We start from the raw sequence: 24,854 nt of genomic DNA, 5'->3' as shown, positions 1-24,854 counted from the left end.
CCCCATCAACCATTATACCTTATTTACCTTATTTTATATTGGAATGTTAGTCTACTATGTTTATGCTGTTTTGTTATATTTTCCCACCATATTTGGTGGACTTTGAATATTTTGAAGGCCCAAAGGTGTGAGTTTGGGAAGATCTTGGAACGGATTAGGCTATTTACATGTATTTTACGCTTCGTATAACATAAAATCCCTATAACATAAAGGTTCTTGGAACGGATTATTTACGTTGTAGGGGCGTCTACTGTATATGTGTGTATGTGTGTGTGTGTTTTGGTTATACCAGCTCCAGTGCATGTTAGTAACTATATTACCTCCTCTTATGATGGAAATTATTCTGTCAAATTTGACAAAAAAACCAATGCCTATTCACCAACAAATACTAGCTTAGTTTAGCAAGCGCACAAGTTTTTTGTTCACATTTGACTGGGATTCACTTCCTACTACTGATGTACTGTATCAAATTATTTTAAAAATAAATAAAATAAGCCACCTGGTCCAAGTAAAGTCGACTATATTCTACATATACTCTAGAAAATTGTACAGCATACACTAGCTGGCATCCGTTACATGTTCACCAACAAATACTACCTTAAAGCATGTGGCCGACTATGTTTTTTGTTCACATTTGACAGGAACTGACACCATACTTTCCTGAAATCTTGAATGCAGCACAAGACAGTATTACGATGGCCTCCCATGGCTCAATAAATACATAACCCGCGAAGTAAAATTGTCTTTACTCTTAAAAAACAACAAATGATCTCACTTCAGCGTATTTCTATAGTCAAAAAAACTTGAATGAACATAACGAGGGTGTGCACCTGGACATCCTTGAGTGCGCATGTGCCAAAAGATCTGCTACTGGCCCTTTAAAAGCTAAAATGGTGGCCTGTGAGCTGTAGATTGCGCCTTTCCGTTTCCTCCCCTAACCCTCTCTCTGCGCTTGTGAGTATTTCGGACGTGAACCGAGCCGGAACGCACTCATTTTTCACAGACAACAAAATGTACAAGAGACATATTCCACACACAATGTCAACGTCAATAATAATAATGTGCACTTACTTTCTTATTACGGGTCTCCGTGTGCATCTCGGTCACCGGAGGGGTGGAGCAGTCCAGCAGGGAAGGGGGGCTTTTTGGGGGGGGCGGTGTAGCTCTATCAGGGTAAAGGGAGAAAGGACGGTTTATGGGTTTATGGGAAGGGAGGTGGAGGGGGTGGTAGAGGTGGTCTGGTTTCCACCTTGACAGTGAATATTCGGGATATAGGAGCAGGATCCCTGCCTCTTCTGTTCAGTTCATATTATCCGCAGCGTCGAAAGGCGTCTCCCCACCCCCTTTTGCACCCAACAAAAATAAAAAATAACGGCAGCAGGTCTCGGTCAGTGTATGTATGTGCTTCCCTTGTCAGCGTGTTGTTGCCGTGTATTCAAGAAGGGCTGGGCTCTCTCTCTCTGCCTTTTCCTCCTCCGCCTCTCCCTGCTTGTGACCCCACCCTGCGTCCCCACCCCTCATCCGTTGTCACTCCGTTGCTGCGCAGCCCCTGCAGAGTAGAGCCGAGCTCAAGCGAGTCGGCGATCCGACACCGGCTGCAAGGAGGTCGGTATGCATTTTAAAGCAGGAGCCTGTTTTCGAAATGGCATCTTTTTGCATCCCCTTTGTACACACTTGCCTTGCTATACATGCAATTGGGAAGATGGTGGTGGAGCGAGCACCCATGTCACCTTACTGACGTCATCCAGCAGGCTAATTGAGGACACTCCAGCAGGGCGGGGAGGGCTTCAAGTGTGGAGAAAGGATTTTCAGCATTTCATAAATATGACACCGTTCACGGCCAGTGTAACATAGGCGATGCATTATAACTGTCCAATAAAGCGAGGTGTGTCATTTTACTGCATGGAAAACAAACAGGGCTGTGCTGCAGCATTAAAACCGCTGTGAAAAATGAGCTACACCTATACGATTACCTCATTTTTAAAATTGTAGACCAATAATGAGAACCAATAATGAAAACCAATCATGAAACATTGTGTGCTTCACGGTGTATAAAAATGCTCTTTGTTTACACTACAGTTCCCATGATGCAACACGCACCGGAAGTAGGAACCCAGACACGGAAGCATGCGAAGGTAAACACAAGTTCCACGTTAAAGCAATTTGAACCATTCTATAGTGTTAAATGCATTTTTATGGAGTCCAAATATGACGCGTAAATATAGCATAAACATAACCTAACGTTACATATCACGCAATTAGTACCATTGCTCTGGCTGTAAATGTGACGGTAGAACTTTTAGGTAGTGTTAGCTTCTCATGTTCTTACAGGCTAATGTGAACGTGTTTAACACGTCCCTTTCTAAAAATTAACTATTAATAAATACAACTAAGGTTGTCGTTTGTGTCTGAAAGAAATAGTAAAAGTTAAATTGTCCTCAAATGTAAGTTTTAATCGTTATTCCGTTATAATTCCATTGCCTAGTTCACTATTTGATAGCACTCGAGGATATGACGAAATGATTAAATACCGTATGGCCTTATATGGTGGCTGGGACGTTCATTTAGTACACGACAGAGACGAACAGCCCAATTTATTTTGTATTGTAATTTATTGTTCTACAAATAAATAGTGCATGATGAATAATGATAATGGAAATGAACTCTTACTGACAAACTTGTCAAAAATGCTCACTTTTTAATTTTTTTGTAGTAATATTTTGTTCCTCGTTTGTGTCTCAGAGTGAGCAGGCGGTGCTGTGAGGATGGCCCACTGCTGGAGGAGCAGGAGACGGAGGGACAACGGCAGCTGCATGGCCTCCTCCTGAGGCAGCTCCATACTGACGTCGACATCGACAGGTAAGAAACACACACAGATTACACTTTTTTCACACCCTAAAATATAAGTCTACCACCACCGGCTAGCATATGTTACCAATCGTGGTTTCAGAGAACAGATTTCTATATCTGGACATCTCTGTAGTGTGCACACATATATTAAACTAATTTAAATATTAGTCGGTGACAACACAACTGAACACAAAATGCAGTTTTTAAATGAAACGTTTTATTATTAAGGGAGAAAAAAAATCCAAACCTACATGGCCCTGTGTGAAAAAGTGATTGCCCCCTAAACCTAATAACTGGTTGGGCCACCCTTATCAGCAACAACTGCAATCAAGCATTGCGATAACTTGCAATGAGTCTCTTACAGCGCTGTGGAGGAATTTTGGCCCACTCATCTTTGCAGAATTGCTGTAATTCAGCCACACTGGAGGGTTTTCAAGCCTGAAGCACCTTTTTAAGGTCATGCCAAGGCATCGCAATAGGATTCAGTTCAGGACTTTGACTAGGCCACTCCAAAGTCTTCATTTGTTTTTCTTCAGCCATTCAGAGGTGGAATTGCTGGTGTGTTTTGGATCATTGTCCTGCAGCAAAACCCAAGTTGGTTTCAGCTAGAGGTCACAAACAGATGGCCGGACATTCTCCTTCAGGATTGTTTGGTACATAGCAGAATTCATGGTTCCATTTATCACAGCAAGTCTTCCGGGTCCTTAAGCAGCAAAACAACCCCAGATCATCACACTACCACCACCATATTTTACTGTTGGCACAATGTTCTTTTTCACTGTCACTGTCACGTCACTGTTCCATGTTTTCGCCCTTTGTGGACAATGGCTCTCACTGTGGTCACTCGCTGGAGTCCCAAAGCTTTAGAAATAGCTTTGTAAGTTTTTCCAGACTGATAGATCTCAATTAATCACAGTTATGGTTTAACGGGGGAGCGGGGGCAGGCAGGCAATCAGTTTTCCACACAGGTTCATGTAGGTTTGGATTTTTTTAATCCCTTAATAAAAAGACTCATTTAAAAACTTCATTTTGTGCATACACATTGCATACACATCTTATGACACTGTAACAAAGCGATTTGACGAGTAAAAAAAACAAAAAAACAACAAAATCCTTGGATACCTTGTTAGTAATAATTACATTAGACATACGTCTTAAGTGGAACCCTAATATCGTAGAATTGTCATATTAGAAAAATATGCCTTCAAAGGAGTTTGAACCATGCTGTGGCCCGGTGAGCATCAAGGCGTGTTTTGCTTTTAAGTTAAGGTTGATTTCTTTTTTGTTGTTTTTGACGCCTTTGGGGGTTAGCCCCTGAGCAGTCTGTTTTTTTTTTGTTTTTTTTTGTGGCTAAAACGCCTAAAAAAAGTCATACCCAAAGTAAATATAAAGCTGTCATTGCACATTTGGAGCAAAGGCATGGCTTTGGGGTCTTTAGAAAGCAAACTAGCTGAATTTTTATTCCCAGCAATCTAAGTGCTACCGACACTGAGGAAGGCAGAAACGTGTTTTCAAAATAACTAGTTTGAGTGTATGGACTGGAAAACACAATGGGGCCAAAGCATGACTACTGACCTAATCCCATTTCAAATTTGCAGTGATACTACAATAAAGGAGTATTTTACAGGTTATTCTAAACTTAATTAAGAGACCCTTGGTCACACAAGGTCAAAGACCATGAGTCCATGCAAACAATACTCCATGGCTTCCTGACAGTGTATCTTGTCTTTGAAGACCGTTTTGTCATTAATGTTGGTAAAATAAAGACTTCAAAGGTGCTGTGTTGTTGCAATGAATGTGTGGAATGAAAGTCCACATTTTCTATTTTTCCGTTAAGCAGGAGTTCCTGGCTTTTATGACAAACTCCCACCCATCAACCATCATATTGGTGTTTTCACAATTTCATTGGCTATTCAATGCGTCAGTCATCATTAAGATTGGATATACTGTAATTGGCTTGAGTACGTACATTAGAGGAGGGGCTGGTACTTTCTTGCGCACAGAAGGTGATTGGTTATTGTCCCACAGCAGACAGGGTAAACAGTTGTCTCTTTGTCGAGTGAGGTGTAGTCAAAGGTTTAAAGATCAAAGTCTATCTGTAGCAGCATGTGGCTAATGTATCCAGGCTAAACACATTTCTAATCAATAATATGTGTAAAATATGTGCATCTGACAAAAATGATGAGTGTGCAGGAGTGTGTCTTTATGGATGTAAAGCCTGCTGTGAATTAACTACAATGGAACCTTGGTTAGCATTAGGTATGTCCCGATCCACACTTTTTGGCTTTCGATAAGATCCGATTTTTTTAGGGTTTTGCCAATCTGATCCGGTAGCGATCTTTTTTTTTTTTTTTTTTTTTTTTTTTAATAATATACTTTTGTTACAAACATGAATTTGTGGAACTCAATATGATTATGAAAATAGCTCGTCAAAGCATTAAAAATAATGCAAGTATTGCTGAATTTACTTTTTTACTACACAGCATGACCAACAATATTGTTTTTTTTTTTGTTTGTTTTGTTTTTTAATCAGAAATATTTTTATTGAATTTTGACAAAGTAAAAAACAAATGCACACAATGTTTGCTGGTAGTTTAGACAGAGAACGAGAGAGAAAAAAAAAACAAACAAACAAAAAAAAAACACCCACAAAGTAAGCCACACACAGCCCAAAGAGACAGAGGTCCAAGTTTGGTAGGACAATTAAATGTAAAACAATCAAAGCAAATGCATACTAAGTGAATTAAGCAATAGATGACAGTTAATAGGACAGAGAGGGAGGGTTATTAGGGAGCTCAGGTAAATTTTTAAAGTTGTGGAAATATACTAAGAAAGGTCCCCATACATTTTGGAATATTTCTTTGGCGTTACAAATTGAGTAATGAATTTTCTCCAAATTTAGACAAGACATGACATCTCTCAGCCACTGAGCGTGGGTGGGCGGAGCAGCATCCTTCCACCTTAACAGAATTGCCCGTCTGGCCAAGAGGGAGGCAAAGGACAAACGTCGTTGTCGTGTGGGGGTCAAACGCAAGTCGGTTTCACCTGTGATGCCAAACAGTGCTATTAAAGGGTTGGATTGCAAAGATAGATTGACAATTACAGAAAGTGTCTGAAAGACTTCCCTCCAATACTTTTCCAGACTAGGACAAGACCAGAACATGTGAACAAGTGTGGCATCCTCCCTCTTACACTTACCACAACAGGGATCCACCTCTGGATATATACGGGCTGGTTTGGATTTTGACATATGCGTCCTGTGTACAACTTTAAATTGTAGCAAGCTATGGCGGGCACAAATAGAGGTTGAATTGATCATCTTAAAGATTGTATGCCACATGTCACCTGTCAAAGACATATTCAAGTCTTGCTCCCATGCTGTTTTGATGTTAGTAAGAGAGGTCTGTCTTATGTCCCACAGTTTGACATAAACAGTAGAAATTAACCCCTTACGTGATGGTTGCAAATCAAGAAGTGCATAAACAATGTTCGTCCCAGGAGTATCAGGGAAATTTGGTAATTGACTGTAAACAATGTGCCTAACTTGGAAGTACCGAAAAAGATGGGACTTTGGAAGATGATATTGTTCCGTTAATTGCTGAAATGACATGAACGTATTATCGATAAACAGGCCCCGAAAACACAATATGCCTCGTCTACGCTACTCCTGGAACCCCAGATCCAGCAAGGAAGGTTGGAAGAGATGATTGTCTGAAATGGGGCTAGAAAGGCAGAAACCCACAAAACGAAAATGTCTCCTAAACTGGGCCCACACCCTCAACGTATGCCAGACCACTGGATTATCAATACGTTTGCTTGACGGAAAAGGGAGTGCAGATCCAAGTAACGCTGGAATAGAGACGTTTTTAGCCATATTCAACTCCACCTCCACCCATATAGGCCGGTCTGGACGGTACTGATAGTATGACCAGGATATGACCCATCAAATATTGGCTGCCCAATAATAACAGCCAAAAATTAGGCAGGGCCATCCCACCTTCTTGCTTAGGTTTTTGAAGATGGATTTTATTCAACCTAGGACGCTTGCCCTTCCAAATATAGGAAGATTCCAAAGTGTCAAAAAAAGACTTTGCGATGAAGATTGGGATGAATTGAAAAAAATACAAAAATTTGGGAAGAATGGTCATTTTAATGGAATTGATTTGACCGGCCAAAGTAGTGGAAAGTGGCAACCACTGCGTCAGACACTGCCTCGTGTGGTTTAATAGGCTCAAAAATTTTTCTTTGAAAAGACTCTTATGCTTTTTTGTAACTGTAATGCCCAAATAAGTACATTTATTTTCCACAATGTTAAACGGAAACGATGCGTAACACTGATGCCGGCGCCCCCTCGTTGACAGGTAAAATTTCAGATTTATTCAGATTTAATTTATATCCTGAAAACTGACCGAAATTCTTCAGTTGAAGCAGCAAAGCAGGTAAAGAGGTGTCCGGATGTGAAATGAAGCTTAATAAGTCATCTGCATGTAGAGCCACCTTGTGCTGTACTCCATTCCTCTAAATGCCAGATATGTTGTCACAGATGCGAATTGCTATAGCAAGGGGTTCAATGGCCAAGTCAAACAATAAGGGGCTGAAAGGACACCCTTGTCTAGTTCCCCGGTAAAGATTAAATGGTTGTGACACCTGAGAATTAGTGAGGACTGAAGCAGTTTATCTAGGTAATGAAATTTGGACCGAAGCCAAATTTGTGTAGGACCGCAAATAAGTATGGCCACTCTATACGGTCAAAGGCCTTCTTCGCATCTAAAGCTAGCACACACTCCGTGGACCCATTGGAGGGGAGGTACAGGATGTCAAACAACCGGCGCATATTGAAATTAGAATATCGATTTTTAACAAAGCCCATTTGATCATCTGATATAACCAGGAGTAAAATGTCCTCCAATCTTTTGGCCAGTATTTTGGGCAAAATTTTAGCATCCACATTTAATAATGAAATTGGACTATATGAGGAGCACTCTGTAGTGTCCTTGTCTTTTTTCACAATAAGGGTGCTACATGCTTCATAAAATGAAGTTGGAAACTTACCCCGCCTGAATGAGTCGGACAGCACAGTGCTCAACTGTACAGAAAGAGATTGAGAAAAAGCCTTAAAAAATTCGGCAGGAAAACCAGCGGGACCTGCGGACTTCCCAGACTGGAGTGAGGAAATAGACTGTGCAATCTCCTCCTTTGTTATAGGTCTGTCAAGTCTACTTTTACTATTGAAAGAAATCTTGGGGATGTCTAATTGGTTCAGAAAAGCGTTCATTAGTGTCGGGTTATTTGATTCCGAGGCATAAAGCTGAAAAAAATAATTTTTGAATGTTTGATTTATTCTTTCATGATCTGAAGTAAAATTAATATGTCCCTTAACTTTAGTTCCTCTCAACTGGTTTGCCAATAGCTTTCCTGCTTTCTCACCATGAACATAAAACAGAGTCTTACTCCCGGAAAGTTGACGCTCAGCGATGTAAGTTGAAGCCAGATTGAACTGAGTTTGGAGTTCAACACGCCTTTTATATAAATCAGGATTCCTAGATTGAGAATACTGATGATCCAATTTCTTAATCTTATCTGCCAATTCTAGTCGCTCTTGGTGGGTCTCCTTTTTCATTTTAACAGAATAAGAAATAGTTTGACCCCTTTTATACTGTATAAGCCTCGAAAGCAACCCAACCCAACTACTAAGCTAGATATATCTGGGGAGGAGTTTGTCTGGAAAAAAAACAATATTTGCTCTTTGAGAAATTTCACAAAATTGCTCTCAGAAAGAAGAGTTGAATTGAAGCGCCAGTGCTTGTTAATCCGAGGGCGATTTGGGAGAGCAAGGGAAAGTACAACTGGGTGATGATCTGATATTACTATACCCTGGTAGGTACATGAGCGAACGCATTGCAAAAGATGATTATCAAGGAAGAAATAGTCAATCCTGGTGAAAGTATGGTGAACGTGAGAGACGCATGAATACTCCTTTTTGTTTGGGTGGAGGAGACGCCAGACATCAGAGACACCGGAATTTGACAAACGACTGAATGTATGAAGCTGATCTACTGTTGGAAACCGGGTTAGGAGAAGAACCATCCAGCACTGTATCCAAAAAACAATTAAAATCCCCACCTAGTATGAGAGCGTGTGAGCCCAGGTCCGGAAGAAGGGGAAAAAAATCGTTCAAAAAAATTCACGTCGTCCACATTCGGAGCATAAACATTGGCAAGCACTAATATTTTGTTATAAACCTTCCCTGAGAGAATAACGAAACGACCTTTAACATCTGATATAACATTGTGATGCACAAAAGGAATGTTTTGGTCAACAAGGATTGAGACCCCCCTGGCCTTTGCTTGAAATGAAGAATGAAAATGCTGGCCCCTCCACTGTGCCATTAAACGTGAACTGTCAGAACCACGAATATGAGTCTCCTGCAAAAACACAAATGCTGCTTTAAGTTGCTTTATATGTGCAAATACCCTCCTTCTTTTAACGGGATGATTTAACCCTTTGACGTTCCAACTAACAAAATTCAGTGAACTATCCATTGTCAATCAAAGGTGCAAGATGGTTAGTATAAAAAGTGCAGTACTTGGAACATACAAGGTGAATTAAAACAAAAACTGGCTGTGTGTGGCATATGCAAGTAAACCTATTCAAAGTAAAACAAAAACTTAAAACAAATACTTATTCCAATACAATCTTCCTGTCACTCACGAATCTTCAGCTCCTCTGTAAATTATTAAACTGCACTCAACACTCCTAGGAGCCGGGCCCCTGAAAACCGTCCCGTGTACCTATAGAATTGCGGAGGTATGTAAACAAGGTAACACTGAAACTGGAGGTAGCAACTTCCAACGTGAAACAAGGCACTAAGATGTTTCCTTCATAACCAAGTGCAAAAAAAGAAATTCCCTGAAACAAATTAGTGGGACATACTCACTCACATATCAGTGACATCAAGTGTAACAAGAGGTAAGAGAAAAAATGTCCTATGAGCAGCCCGGTAACAGTTACATCGCTACCAATCACATGTAGGGCAGACACCGTCCACAAAAAAAGTACATTTTAAGATGACTTAGGAAGTCCATCAAGGTGTTTCTGCGCCTCGTTAACCGAAGGTCACCACTTTTTGTCTCCGCCGGGAAGTGTAATACGGAGCCGTGCAGGATAAAGAAGTGAAGGTCTGAGGCCTCTGTTGTAGAGCTCCGCCATGACATCCCTGTACTCGGCTCGCTAGCCCAGAACTTCAGGGCAGTAATCCTCCACCATTCGAATTTGCTGGCCACGGTACTCGAGCCTCCCTCTGCGTCGAGCCTCATGGACCAAAAGGTCCTTGGTTTGGTAGACGTGTAAGCGAATAATCACAGGTCGAGGCCTCTGCCCCTGAGCTGGCTTAGCCATTAGCTACCGGTGGGCTTTGTCGATCTCCGGCGAAGACGGTAGAGTTTCCTCTTCAAAGACCTCGACCAGCAAGTCAGCGAAAAAAGCTGTTGGTCGACCGCCTTCCACAGACTCTGGTAAGCCCAAGATTCTAATATTTTGTCTTCTACTGCGGCCTTCGAGGTCTACGACTTTAGCAGAGATCTTAGCATTGCTCTCCTGCAGGTCGGAGCAAATATTTTCCAATTCCCGCACACGCTGGCTCAGGTCGTCTGATGCCAGCAGCACTTAAGTGTTGTATAAGGGAAGAACTTATTAGGATGGCAAGTTTAAAGAATAAAAACAACGTACTGATGAAAATAAATTGATTGAAATTAAACAATTGCAGGAAGTATTATCTAAGGAAACATAGCTTAAACTTTGACTTGGAATCTTATATCAAATATTGAGCTTTCATATGGCAATATTTCTGCCGATCCAGAGCAAATTAATAAAATGTTTAGAAATTTTTATGAAAATTTATATACCTGAGAGTGACAGCAGTATAGAAGTCATGCAAGCATATCTGAATGAAATTCAACTTCCATCATTATCAGAAGCTGGTAAAAAAGCATTAGAGGAACCCATAAAAACAGATGAAATTCAAAAAGATATAAATTTATTTAGTAAAAACAGCTCGCGGTGTCCTGTGGGGGGTGCTTGGGGAGTATGGGATTGGTGGCGCGCTACTACGTGCCATTCAGTCCTTGTACAACCGTAGCAGGAGCCTGGTTCGCATTGCCAGTAGTAAGTCAAGCCTGTTTCCGGTGAACGTTGGCCTCCGCCAAGGCTGCCCTTTGTCACCGATTCTGTTTATAATTTTCATGGACAGAATTTCTAGGCGCAGCCAAGGTGTCGAGGGAGTCCAGTTCGGGGGCACTAGGATCTCATCTCTGCTATTTGCAGACGATGTGGTCCTGATGGCCTCATCGGGCTGTGACCTGCAGCGTTTACTGGGACGGTTTGCATCTGAGTGTGAAGCTTCTGGGATGAGACTCGGCACCTCCAAATCCGAGGCCATGGTTCTCAGTCGGAAAAGGGTGGATTGCACCCTCTGCATTTGGTATGAGGTCCTGCCCCTGGTGGAGGAGTTCAAGTATCTCGGGGTCTTGTTCATGAGTGAGGGAAGGTTGGAGCGTGAGGTCGATAGGCGGATCGGCGCAGCGTCTGCAGTAATGCGGTCGCTGTACCGGACCGTCGTGGTGAAGAGAGAGCTGAGCCGGAAGGCAAAGCTCTCAATTTACCGTTCGATCTATGTTCCCACCCTCACCTATGGTCACGAGCTTTGGGTCATGACCGAAAGAACGAGATCGCGGATACAAGCGGCTGAAATGAGTTTTCTTCGTAGGGTAGCGGGACTCACCCTAAGAGACAGGGTGAGGAGCTCGATTATCCGGGAGGAGCTCAGAGTAGAGCCGCTGCTCCTTCACATCGAGAGGAGCCAGCTGAGGTGGCTCGGGCATCTAGTCCGGATGCCTCCCGGACGCCTCCCTGGTGAGGTGTTTCGGGCATGCCCAGCCGGGAGAAGGCCCCGGGGAAGACCGAGGACACGCTGGAGGGATTATGTCTCACAGCTGGCCTGGGAACGCCTCGGTGTCCTCCCGGTGGAGCTGGAGGAGATGGTCGGGGACCGGGAAGTCTGCGCTTCCCTACTGAAACTGCTGCCCCCGCAACCCGGACCCGGATAAGCGGAGGAAAATGGAATGGAATGGAATTTTGGCCGCTTTGGCGGTCAGATATTGACCAAGGGATACAAAATGGGTGTCAAATTTTCTGCGGGATTTTTCAGTGGCCGCTATAGGCAGGTGGCTGTGTGTGTGTGTGTGTGTGTGTGTGTGTGTGTATGTATATATGTATATATGTATGTATATATATGTGTGTATGTGTATATATATGTATATGTATATATATATGTGTATATATATGTATATGTATATATATATGTATATATATGTATATGTATATACGTATGTGTGTATATATATATATATATATATATATATGTATATATATATATATGTGTATATATATATACATATATATGTATGTATGTATGTATGTATGTGTATATATATATATATATATATATATATATATATACATATAAACCCACGAAAACAGGAATTCAAAAAAGAAATCACCATTTACTTCTCAGTTTTTGCAGGAAAAAAAAAAGAAAGAAATTAGGATGACATCAAATCAATCAAAATATGCTACTTTCAAAACGATATGTTAATCTTCAATACTTGGATGGGAATCCCTTTGCCTTAATCACTGCCTCGATGCGACGTGGCATTGAAGCAATCAGCCTGTGGCATTGCCTGGGAGTTATGGAAGGCCAGATTTCCTTGATGCTTGCTGTCAGCTCTTCTTTGTTGTTGGGTCTGGTGCCCCTCATTTTCCTCTTGAGAATACCCCATAGATTCTCAATGGGGTTTAGGTCCGGTGAGTTGGCTGGCCAGTCAAGCACTGTGATGGCATGGGCATCAAACCAGGTTTTGGTGCTTCTGGCGGTATGGGCAGGGGTCAGGTCCTGCTGGAAGATGAAATCTGCATCTCCATACAGATCCTCAGCAGAAGGAATTATGAAGTCCTCTAAAACATTCTGGGAGACTGTTGCGGTGACCTTGGACATTGCACCCCAAATCATGACGGACTGTGGATATTTCACACTGGACCTCAGGCAGCTTGGGTTCTGTTCCTCACCCGTCTTCCTCCAAACCCTTGGACCTTGATTCCCAAATGAAAGGCACACTTTACTTTCATCGGAAAAGAGGACCTTGGACCACTGGCCAACAGTCCAGTCCTTCTTCTCCTTGGCCCAGTGGAGACGCTTCCTACGTTGGCTAAGGTTCACAAGTGGCTTGACCCGAGGAATCCGACAGTGGTAGCCCATCTTCCGGATGCGTCTGAATGTGGTGGTTTTTGAAGCTGTGACTCCCGCCTCATTCCACTCTTTCTGGATCTCTGCCAGATTCTTGAATCTTCCCTGTTTGATAATCCGCTGAAGCCCAAGGTCATCTCTTTTGCTGGTGCATCTTCTCCTGCCACATTTTGCCCTTCCTCTAGACTTTCCATTGATATGCTTGGACACAGCACTCTGTGAACAACCAGCCTCCTTAGCTATGAACTTTTGTGGCTTACCCATCCTATGGAGGGTATCAATGATGGTCTTCTGGCCAGTTGTCACGTCTGCAGTCTTCCCCATATTGAACCCAACTGAGACAATTGAACCAAACTGAAGCAATTTAATGACACCTGGGGAAGCCTGTACAGGTGATTTGAGTTTAGTAGATGATTATTGTGACACTCAGTTTAAAACATTCATGCCCTGCAAAATTTGGGCTGATTTCTTCACAGTATTCTAATTTTTGGAATTCCTGTTTTCGTGGGTTTAATGAGCTGGAAGCCCAAATTATGTAAAAATAAACAAATAAATACTTGAAATTGTTGAAATTGTGGGCCCTGAATCTATAATCTATGAAAGTTTAACTTTTTGAATGGAATTATGGAAATTAAACAACTTTTCCATGACATTCAAATTTTTTGAAAAGGGTCTGTCTGTGTTTTTTTTTTTTGGTTGTTTTTTTTTTATCTGAACTATCCCTTTTAAGGGAGGGTATAGCATCAGCAACTTGATCGAGTCTTGGTGGGATTTTAAACCTTAAATATTTTAATCTTTTGACTACATTACATGTAGATTGAATTATTATAGGAGGTGGGTTCTTTCGATCATCTAGATCCTAGGTTCCTGAAGTGGCTTACGCAGATGGCCATAGGGGGTACGTGAATAAAAATTAAAAACAGCTTGACGACATTAGGGTCCAACTCTGAGATTTACGTAATGTGCTCGAAAGCCTCATGTGAACAGTCACAGTGCAAGGAGTAGTTAAGTACATTGCAGAAGAAAGGTGACAGCATGAAGGTGCTCATTGTTGTGTGTGTGTTAGATGAACAAATAAGTAAGTTTGATGATGATGTTGTACATTAAAAGTCTTCATCTTGAGGCTTTGTCAAGGTGATTGATATTGTGTGCTAAATGAGAGCTGGTCTTACTTGGTGCTGTGAATAATTTGTGTGTTTTCTGAGCTGTATGAGCCATTTGTTTGGTGAATGGATGCACTGACTATGTTAGAAATACCCCAATTTTGCATGTGTAAGTAAATTTATGCTTTCACTAATAATGTGTCTTCTTCGGGTGTTGTGGTCGCTTGAACACACCATGTGTGATGCAGATTGAGACTTATGTGTATGACTTTCTCCGATGCTGCATAGACAAACGTGTAATTTCTATTCTTCCTTTCACCTCGTCCATGTTCACAAATGTTAATGCTGTGCGTAAATGCACAGAGGTGAGCTTTAATGTTAGCTCTGTGCTGCTGAGCATTTTTGCTTGGTGCATAATCCCATGCTATATGTGCTAATATGTCCATTTGGCTCAGTAATAAGCCTCGTATTGAATTAATTTCCTTATTGATTTTTGTACGTCATGTGCCTTTGTTTTCATTATTATAATTATTATGGACCGTGTTGTTTCACACAACACAGAGCAAAAGAACATAAAGGTCACAGTTCACCACATCCTACCATTCCAAATTCACTTAACAGAAGACAACTCTAAAACCCTCTGTTTTAAATTAGTACTATATTGAAAAAGAAGACACATTATTATTATTATTATTTTTTATAAATTGTCATAATATATCAAAGATATCTGTTTCATTGTGTGGTTTATGTTTTTTTAAGTGTGCAGGAGTAGTCCGATATCTGCAGATATTGCAACTTTGAAAACTTTGGGAACCACTGATCTAGATTAAGTTACAATATGGAAGCTTTATTATCATTGTTGTATTGTGTTCAATACTATACCTTTATACCTTATACTATTACCTTTTATAACCAGAATTGTTTCCAAAAGTTTTAATCAGCTGAAACAAACCTGGCATTTATTTGGACAAGGCGACCAGTCCAGGGTGTACCCTGCCTGTCTCCCAAAGTCAGCTGGGATAGGCTCCAGCATACCCCCGCGACGCTAATGAGGAGAACCGATATAGAAAATGGATGGATGGGAAGTTGGAGAACATTAAGATTATATAATCTGCATATAGAACAATCCTGTATTCTCTTAGTCCCTTAGAGAGAGAAAACACACCTGACAGAGGTTATTTTTTATATATACAGCATTTATGGGTACTGAAATATTTTGATTGGACACAGTTTCTGGTGTTCCATTGTTACACATACGTTTGATCCATTTAATAAATGTATGCCACATCCAAATCTTTCAAATACTTGGAAAAGATAAGAACATTGCACCCTATCGAAGGCCTTTTCAGCATCTAAAGCCAGAATTGCTGTGTCTGGCCTAACTCTATTATCATGAATTATATTTAACAACTTTTTTATGTAACGGAAGCCTTTTCTGCCTGTTCCAAATCTATTTTGAGCTTTATTAATTAAGGTAAGATTTTCTGCACCCGTGTTGCCAAAAATTTACTTAAAATCTTGAGATCAAAATCAAGTATGCTGATCGGCCTTAGATTTTTGCATTTATTAGCTGGCTTACCAGGCTTCAGTAGTAGAGTAATTAGTGCACTATTAAGAAGGGGTGGGAGATTTCTATTCTGCAATGCATCACAAAACATTTCCGGAATCAGCATAATCTATTTATTTATTCTTTTTTTTTTGTACAAATCCATTGGAATTCCATCAAGCCCCGTCTTTTCCCTGACTTCATTTTATCAATAGCATTTTCAATTTCTCTAGCACTGATTTTTGCTTCCAATTTTTCTCTATGTTCATTTGAAAACTGTGGCATATTTATTTTGTCTAAAAAGTTATTCAAATCTTGTATTCTAATTCTGTTTGTTGAGCTATACAAGTCTTTGTATTAGTCTCTAAATGCATTATTAATATATATGGCATCACTTGACATTTCCATTTGACAGAATATTTTTAATTGGCCTTTTAGTTTCTCGTTGCCGTATGTGCTAGCTACCAACTTTCCAGATTTGTCGTCTTGCTCATAAAATCTTAATAGACTTGCAGCAGCTTTCGAACCAGATCATTTTTAATACTCTGCTCGGGCCATGAAGATCTTAGCCTCCTTTTCTGTTTCCCTCAAATGTTTCTTTTTCCCTCAAACAATTTTAAGGGGAGATTTCCAATTTTTTTCCAGTTGTACATTTCCCTCGCAGCATTTCTTTGACTTTGAACATGTGAAACTGATAATGTGTCCTCTAATAAAGGCTTTGAAAGCCTCCCACTTTATACATGCTGAAGGCTAGTCAGTATTAAGTTCAAAGAAGTCGTCTGTCTTCCAATGCAGCTTTGTCTAATAACAATTTGTGTTGAAAGTGCCATTTAGATAGGTCTTTAACCAGTTTCTTTATATAGCAAGCAGCATGGTGCATGGTCTGAAATGACAGTCGGGTTGTAAAGACAATTACAAGTATCAGGAAATTAGAAAATAATCGATTTGCGAAAATGTTTGATACGTTGATGACTGGCGAGTATGCTTTAACGTCGGGGTTCCTCTCCACATATCAGTCAGATTTAGTTAATAAAAAATTGTTTCGTGAACATACTTGTGTTGCAATCGACACCTGTTGATCTATCTATACCAGCGTCTACCGTGCAATTGAAATCCCCCACCACCACAAATTGTCCAGTTGGCTCAGACAAACTAAAAAATAGTTCTTCAAAAAAATTTGGCTCATCTGTATTCAGTCCGTACCCATTAAAAAAAATCTTCTTTTAAAACATTGCGCTGTACTATGATATGTCTTCCCCTTTTGTCCAAAATGATATTTTTTACGCGAAATGGGACGGTATTGTGAACCGATGCTAATACCCTGACATGAAGATAACATGTCAAACACCAAGCTTGTGTAGTTCTTTGCAAATTGTTTCGAGCCAATTGTTTCCTCAGCTGGTGCGTTCCAGTCGCCAGGTCTGGTACAGTCGCGTACCTGTTGCTCCTTGTAAATGATCTCTTTCCTGTTTCGGGTCACTGCGATGACCGCCATCTTATCCTTATAGTTGAGAAACCTCATTATCAGCGTTCTCGGTGGTGTTTGGTTGTCCCACGTTGGTAAGATGCGTTGTGCCCAGCACCAATGTGTGTGGTAAATAAGTCCATAACCTCTAGAATACATTTTTCCAGCAAGAAGACTGGGTCTCGTCACTCTGCAACTTCTGATAAGTTTACAAGCCTCAAGTTGTTCCGTCATGATGTAGCTTCCATGTCCAGGAGTTTGTCCTCTAATGTGGGGTTTTTGCATTTCAGCTCTTTTCGCTTAGTTTACATGCTAACTATCTGGTCCTGGCGTCTGAGACCCGTTGCTCAGCCTGCGCCATTCGCTTAACACAGTAGTCCTCATACTCTCAATTGCCTTAACCACACCATCAAATATTGCAGTAAAGTCCTTTTGAGAGGCAGAAACCAGAGAATATTTACATTTTGGAAAAAAAAAAAAAATTATTCTGATATCATAATAGTGGTCGATTAATTGGATAATTGCTTCTTAATTTGTCCTTCTTCCCCACTCAGTTTCAAACTTTTTCTTAAGTTTAGAATAATTCCATTGGAGGGTAAATAGTTAGCTCGGTAGCTTCTATGCATAAAGCGGCAGACATCTCTTGTGTCCCCGCGGAGTCCCTGCACGACAGAGAGCCTGCGTGTAAGAGTTGAGCAATGTGGTGTAAACAAAGAAAGCACGTGTATGTACGTGTATGACAATTGCATATCACACTGGCTGTCCTGTATATCAATCAAGTGCCAAACGTCATACTGAGGATGGATGATGTTGATCTTTTTTTTTAATGCCATGTGATTGAACAACATGATTTATTAATATAGTTTTTAAAAACCCGTGATAGAGTGAAGCCGTGAAATTCGAACCACCAACAGGCGAGGGACAACTGTTTGGGTAATATGTAATATTGAATAATATTTATTTATTGTTAATATTTATTACCAAGATGGATTTCTTTCAAGTTTGTTTGGCCCTGCTCTAACATTTGTGTTTGCGGAGCTGTCTGTTATAACTGTGTCCTGGAATGGTGAATATCAGTCGAATCTCAATGAACTAGGTTTTCCAACGATGCGCCTAGGTATGCAAATAGGGGGCGATGTAAAACCCCGGCTTCATTGTGAAAATAGTATGGAATGGCAAGTGTTTCATAAACTGTTACATTGACCCTGGAGCAGATTATGCCAATTTCCTTTCATTCCTATGGGAAATTAACTGTATACAGTATTTTACTTCAACTAACCAGTTCTGTCTGTTTTCAGATGTGTGGCCAAAAAGCGATGCTTCACCCCGGCGGCGATTTATAAGCCTTTCGGGCAGCAGGCCGCCGGTGTCAGGAGCCTCTCCCAATTCCAGGCCTTGCAGGACGGAGAGCAGGAGCTGGCCAGCTTGCGGGAGCTGGGTCTCACAGAAGCTGAGATCCAACTGTGGCAGAGCAGAGATGATCCGGAGATACCTGAGAATGTAATAAATACAGTAATTACAAATCACTCTGTACTGATGCAATCTCAGAATGTTACCCTTGAGATGTGGTGGTGCTGTGTCCGTAGTGTCATGGCGTGTGTGCGGCTCCCGGCGTCAAGCAAGAGCGCCTCCAAGTGATCCGAGACAAGATCGCAGTCAGAGCAGAAATCCTGGCCCGCCCACAACGCTTTGCCACTAGCCAGGCGCTGTCACGCCGCGAGATGGAGATCGAACAGGCGCTTTTCCAGGGAAACGATCGCCTGGGTTTCCTTGCCGCGCTTTACCACCACGGTACGGATGTCTGTAATCCAGTCTTATTCATCCATTCAAAAATCACATGACTATTTGCATTTTCCTCTCCAGATGAAAATAACCAAGATGGTCAGCAGGGGGCGACATCCTCAGATCCAATGGAAACTCTCTACAGAGATCTCTTGACTAAGGAGAAGCAGCAAGCGTCACTCCAGGAGCCTCGAACGTCACATATTCCTAAACGTGATCCCACATCTGTGCAGTCAAACGACTTGTCGGGAGACCAGTCGGAGGATGCTTCCCAAAATGAGCTACAAGAGGAAAAGAGAAACAGATCAGAACAGTCAAAGCATCAAGGATCTCCTGCGGTGGAGATCAACATAAGCCAGCCAATAGGTAGTCTGTGTGTAGCGGTGAGGACGGGGTCATGTGGCCCACTGACAGTCAAAGGGGAGGTCGCGGCCGTGACGGAAGAAGAAATCCTGGAGAACCGGGAAACTGAGGAGGACATCCGCAGGATCCCGAGGTTCAGGAACTACCAACCTGGAAATCCCTCCAAAGTAAGGACACATACAACATTTTGTTCAGTTTTTCACATTACAAACAATAGGGACATTTAACTTATTTTTAAAATAGTGTTTCACCAAAATTATACATATTTATTATTGCAGTTAATATTTATGATTGTTGATGTTGTTTATATTATTTTTTTTAATTAATAAGATATTCACAAATATAGTATTCGTTATACAATCCTGATCAAAATCTTAAGACCAGCTGCAGAATTTACATTTTACACTGTTGGATCTTAACGAGTTTCTAAGTAGAGCTTCAAAATGCAAAAAGAAGAAATGGGAGTGAGATAAAAAAAATTGGAGTAAGCAATTTATTGCAACAACCATTAAACTGAAAAAGGCTGTTCATCAGCTGATCAAAAGTTTAAAGGGGACCTATTATACACATTTTTGAGCATTTGTATTGAGTTTTTGACTCCTATAGAGCAGCTACACACAGAAAGCTTTCAAGATCTTGCAGACTCTGCACCTGTTCTGCAGTGTTTTCTGCCTCCCGCCCAAACGGTCTGTGTAATTTACTCCACCCTCTGCGCTCCCAAGGACCTCCGGACAGCTGCCGAACCCCTTTTGTCCGATTTTCTAACACAAATAAACACAGTTAGGGACACTGATAAATTGTTACGTACAGCTTGCTGTTGTGACTCTTCAACATGACCAAGTAACATTGGAAAGGCATCGGGCTTCAGCAACAGTTTGGTGGATAGTCCAGCTTAGTATTGGCCCATTTTCACAAAACAGTCTCGTGTGAAATGTCGTTGACAGATGAGCATATTTTTCTCTTGCTGGCCGGGAATCAGCAACTCCAACCACTTCTGCCTGATGCTTGCTTCTTTAGGCACACCCGAACAAACATTTCCTGGGAGCCATACAGTACGTGCTAACACAGTCAACAGAGCGGAGTGAAGCACAGCAGGGGGAGGGCAGGCCTACAACGTTTACCTGGGCATGCTCATATAAGGAAGTCCGGCTTGCAATGACGTCAATAGAACTGGGTGTTGAAAAAAAACTCAGCATTTTATTTCAGTAATACCCGGTGCATTTGACAAGTCAGAGCTGTAAACGGCTCGTGTTGCATCGGTCACTGCCAGTGTTTTTTTTTTTTTTCCATCTGCTTGTTGTACATAACACAGTGCTTTTGAGAAATCGACAGTGAACAAGGCAGACAGATTATTTACCTGTTTGCCATCACTGGATGTTTGCATGAATCACCAACATCAAACAGATCATTAAAAAAAAAATAGTGGAGGCTTATAGATCACTTCTACACATACAGTACACGTATACCTGAATAATAAATCTAGTAAGTTCTGATCAATCCATGTCAACTTCAGACTTAAAATAATGTATCAATTTTAGCCCCACCTATTTCCTGTTGAACCATGCCCACTTCTGGGTTGTGCCCCGCCCACTCCGAGGACGGATACGGATTCAGATCATTTAGATGGGTGAACAGATAAAGATACAGATAGTGGTGTACCGTAAATCACCGTGTATAAACCGCACCCGTGTATTAACAGCACCCCCATTTTCAGGCTCACGGCGGGGAAAAACTAATTTTAGTTCATAAATGCTTGCCAACTCTTTCATCTCAAATCAACATGCGTAAAGATACTAAGCAATTTCAAAAAGAAGAAAGGAGAAATCTGCCGTCCATCAATTCATCTGCAATGGAATTCATGTAAGAAAAGTTTGCCGTCAACTTGCCGATGATGTCCACTCTCCAACGCCGGATGACTGACTCGTCCATATCCGGGCTGCCGTCCTGCTGCCCGGTTCCCAAACTCTTCTGCATACCGGCAGAAGGAGAGTTTGAACGCTGCGGTGAAAGACCGTCGTGGCATTTTGACAGGGTACAGGCCCGGTCACACCACCCGAACTTTGCTGTAGCGTCCCTTGAACGGTAGGAAGAGGGAGGGGGCCAAATTTCGACAACGCTCGTCACAAAATGGGAAAAAAAAATAGAAAACACGGGTGTGTGGCGTGGAAACGAATACAGTGTACTGCTGCTGCATTATAACACTTGATTTTCTTCCCTGGACTTTTTGATGATCAAAAAATGTAAATGACTACTCTGTTGACTTTTAAAACAAATGTCACAGCCTAAGTTATGATATGAATTTTGTAGATTCAATGTTAAAGCAATGGGAACCAAAGACACTATTTTCCAGTATAAAAATTTGCTTTAACTTATTTAATACTTGGGGTATACAAGTGAATGAGGTATCAAATAAAATTTCAAGTCATGTTTTATCAGACAGAATTCATCACAGATTTGATTTTACATATTTCCAAATCATTCCTAACATAAGTGCGCTGCAAAACGTCTGTCAGTGTATTGTTGCTGGTTGCTGCACCGTTCTTTCAAATGGCTGCTCTGATCAGGAGGAATATCAGCACAAAAAAAGCCCCTGCTTCCATCGGCCGTACAGGTGAGAAAGGATCAACACCTAATTTAAGATACGATACCACATTCATTTGCTGAGGAATATGCATAATGTCCCTCATTGGGTGCAAAGTGCAGGTTTGGATTGCACTATTTCAAGTAAATAGTTAATCATGGCAAGCTATCGCCCTCTGTTCATCCTGATTTTGTATTCCATTTTCAACTCATTTTTTGTACTCATTCATCATTTATTCTTAAGTATGTCGGCATTATTAATCATTCATAACTGATTCCCTTACAAAAAATAACAGGAATCTAGGAAACTTCACCTGCACTGTCTAGTATCCAGGTATTTATTTCACAGTCACGCTCGTTTAATTTTTGGCTAAAAAGTTACTGAATCGATTTAAAGTTACTGAATCATTGGGCCACTCTTAGCAACAACAATTACAATCAAGCATTTGCAATAATTTGCAACTAGTCTCTTCCAGCGCTGTGGAGGAATTTTGGCCCACTCATCTTTGCAGAATTGTTGTAATTCAGCCACATTGGAGACTTTTTGAGCTTGAGCCGCCTTTTTAAGGTCATGCCACAGCATCTCAATAGAATTCAGGTCAGGACTTTGACTAGGATACTTCGTCGTCTTAATTTTGTTTTTCTTCAGCCATTCAGAGGTGGACTGCTGGTATGTTTTGGATCATTGTCCTGCTGCCAAACCCAAATTGGTTTCAGCTTGAGGTCACGGACAGATGGCAGGACATTCTCCTTCAGCATTTTTTGGTAGACAGCAGAATTCATGGTTCCGTTTACGTTTATCACAGCAAGTCTTCCAGGCCCTGAGGCAGCAAAACAACCCCAGACCATCACACTACCACCAACATATTTTACTGTTGGTATGATGTTCTTTTTCTGAAATGCTTTTACGCCAGATGTAATGGGACACACCTTCCAAAAAGTTCAACTTTTGTCTCTTCAGATCACAGAGTATTTACCAAAGGTCTTGGGGAGAATCAGGATGTTTTCTGGCAAAATTGAGATAAGCCTTAAAGTTCTTGTTTAGCAGTGGTTTTCGTCTTGGAACTCTGCCATGCAGGCCGTTTTTGCCTGTGTTATGGTGGAGTCATGAACACTGACTTTAACTGAGGCAAGTGAGGCTTGCAGTTTTTTGGATGTTGTTGTCGGGTCTTTTGCAACGTCTTGGATGAGTTGTCGCTGCACTATTGGAGTACTTTTGGTTGGCCGGCCACTCATGGAAAGGTTCACTAATGTTGTTGCCATTTGTGGATAATGGCTCTCACTGTGGTTTGCTGGAGTCCCAAAGCTTTGGAAATGGCTTTATAAACTTTTCCGGATTGATGTATCTCAATCAATCTCAGTTAAGTTATGTTTTAACAGGAGGGCACTGACTTTTTCACAAAGGGCCATGTAGGTTTGGGGTTTTTTTCTCCCGTTATAATAATAACAGGTTTATTTGCAGGTTTATTTAAAAACTGCATTTTGTGTTCAGTTGTGTTGTCATTGACTAATATTTAAATGCATGCAGATGTGAAACATTTCAATGTGACAAACAAGCAAAAAAAAAAAAAGATATCAGGAAGGCAAACACTTTTACCCACCACTGTGTATGAATTTTTTGTAAAAACTAATAGTGAACCACAAATTTCAAACCACTATGTGGTGAGGGATGATTATTATATGCCACCAATCCCGTACTCCTGGAGCATCCCGCACAGGACACCACGAGGGACACAGGAACTTTCCAGCATTTTGAAATTTAAATAAAACAATATTTTAAGTTTTTGCCACAAGATGTCATTAAATTAAAAAATGTACTATTTATTTAAAAAATGTATACGATGTAGGTAATTCACCTTCAGACGCATTGGTTTTCTTTTGTGCTTGTCTCACTGCAGGTTTTATGCGTGAGGAACCTGAGCGCACAGGCATCAGTGGCCCAGCTGGTGGCGCTGTTCTCCAGGTTCGAGTGTGCTAGTGGGCCCCCCGTGCTGTACCGACTTCTAACGGGACGCATGAAAGGGCAGGCCTTCATCTCCCTGCCAGGTGAGGACTAAGATTTCTCCATTTTCTTTATAATAATATATATATATGCTGTATTATTGTATATGCTATATATACTGTCATATATACTGTTTTTTCAGACACTGAAACGGCCCAGAAAGCTTTGGAGCTGGTCCATGGATACCGGTTGCTAGGGAAACCTTTGGTGGTCGAATTTGGCCGTGAGCGACAGGAAGCTGAAGAAAAGGAAGAGAGGAAAAAATAAAAATAGCACAGGGGGCCAAAACGCTTAGTCCCCATCTGGATAACTCTGCATCTTATTTATTATTCATCTAGAAATACTGTATATTTCTGCATATTGAAAGTATTAAAAACCTTCTTAAAACCTTGTTGTCTTTTTAACCAACACATTTGGTGAATGCTGTACACTCCTATGCATCATCAGCGCAGATCATCCTCACACGCAGATGATTGTTTCAACATGACAGGACATACCCCAATAAACCAGGCTCAAAAAATAGTATTTCATAGGGTCGATTTTGATAAAATGTCACATTAGCACTGACGAATAGATAACTAAGCAGCCTACATACCTTTTTTCCCAGTTCCCCACGCTCGGAGCGCCAGGTTTGGAACATACCAATATAATGTGCCAGTCAGCTGTGGTTGTGTTTTCTCCTTGTGACAGCTGGCGAATGTGTTTTTATGTGGACAGATATTTTTTTGAAAAATTCACTCATGTGAATGGGCTTGTTTTGTTGTTTTTTTTTACACCGGAGTGTTCATGTTTATGTCCGTTCATTCCGGCTTGAATCAATAAAGTGCTTGTTGATCTTGCTCGTCATGCTTTCAACATTTGGG

The 24,854-nt window shown here is 41.1% G+C and overlaps 2 protein-coding genes across 6 annotated transcripts in view; one reads left to right on the top strand and one right to left on the bottom strand.

Moving 5' to 3' along the window:
• The window catches only part of klf8 (Kruppel-like factor 8), a 76,388-nt gene extending 74,909 nt beyond the window's left edge, over positions 1-1,479 (bottom strand). For all 4 annotated transcript variants that reach the window (XM_054756173.1, XM_054756175.1, XM_054756174.1 and 1 more), the window contains exon 1: positions 1,072-1,479. In XM_054756173.1, coding sequence (XP_054612148.1) covers positions 1,072-1,098 — 27 coding nt within the window. In that variant the 5' untranslated portion in view covers positions 1,099-1,479. The remainder of the gene's footprint in view (positions 1-1,071) is intronic.
• Positions 890-24,809, top strand: rbm41 (RNA binding motif protein 41). 2 transcript variants are annotated; one of them, XM_054756177.1, is made up of 8 exons: positions 890-954; positions 2,080-2,135; positions 2,743-2,859; positions 18,563-18,764; positions 18,851-19,055; positions 19,128-19,576; positions 23,888-24,035; positions 24,134-24,809. In XM_054756177.1, the coding sequence occupies exons 2-8, from the start codon at positions 2,128-2,130 to the stop codon at positions 24,256-24,258; spliced, it is 1,254 nt and encodes a 417-aa protein (XP_054612152.1). In that variant the 5' UTR covers positions 890-954; positions 2,080-2,127; the 3' UTR covers positions 24,259-24,809. The 2 variants fall into 2 exon arrangements, with proteins under 2 accessions (XP_054612152.1, XP_054612153.1); XM_054756178.1 differs by lacking the exon at positions 890-954 and adding an exon at positions 1,516-1,605.
• Positions 24,810-24,854: the final 45 nt, after the last annotated feature.

This window comes from Dunckerocampus dactyliophorus, chromosome 16 (genome assembly GCF_027744805.1).
Source record: "Dunckerocampus dactyliophorus isolate RoL2022-P2 chromosome 16, RoL_Ddac_1.1, whole genome shotgun sequence".
Classification (NCBI taxonomy): domain Eukaryota; kingdom Metazoa; phylum Chordata; class Actinopteri; order Syngnathiformes; family Syngnathidae; genus Dunckerocampus; species Dunckerocampus dactyliophorus.
The sequence above is the reverse complement of the archived record's forward strand: the minus strand, read 5'-3'. Positions and strand labels throughout refer to the sequence as shown.

Excerpts from the sequence above, each read along its gene's own strand:
- rbm41 (XM_054756177.1), top strand. Across the intron at positions 2,860-18,562 it reads ACTGACGTCGACATCGACAG|ATGTGTGGCCAAAAAGCGAT; the intron begins GTAAGAAACACA and ends GTCTGTTTTCAG. Across the intron at positions 24,036-24,133 it reads GGCCTTCATCTCCCTGCCAG|ACACTGAAACGGCCCAGAAA; the intron begins GTGAGGACTAAG and ends CTGTTTTTTCAG.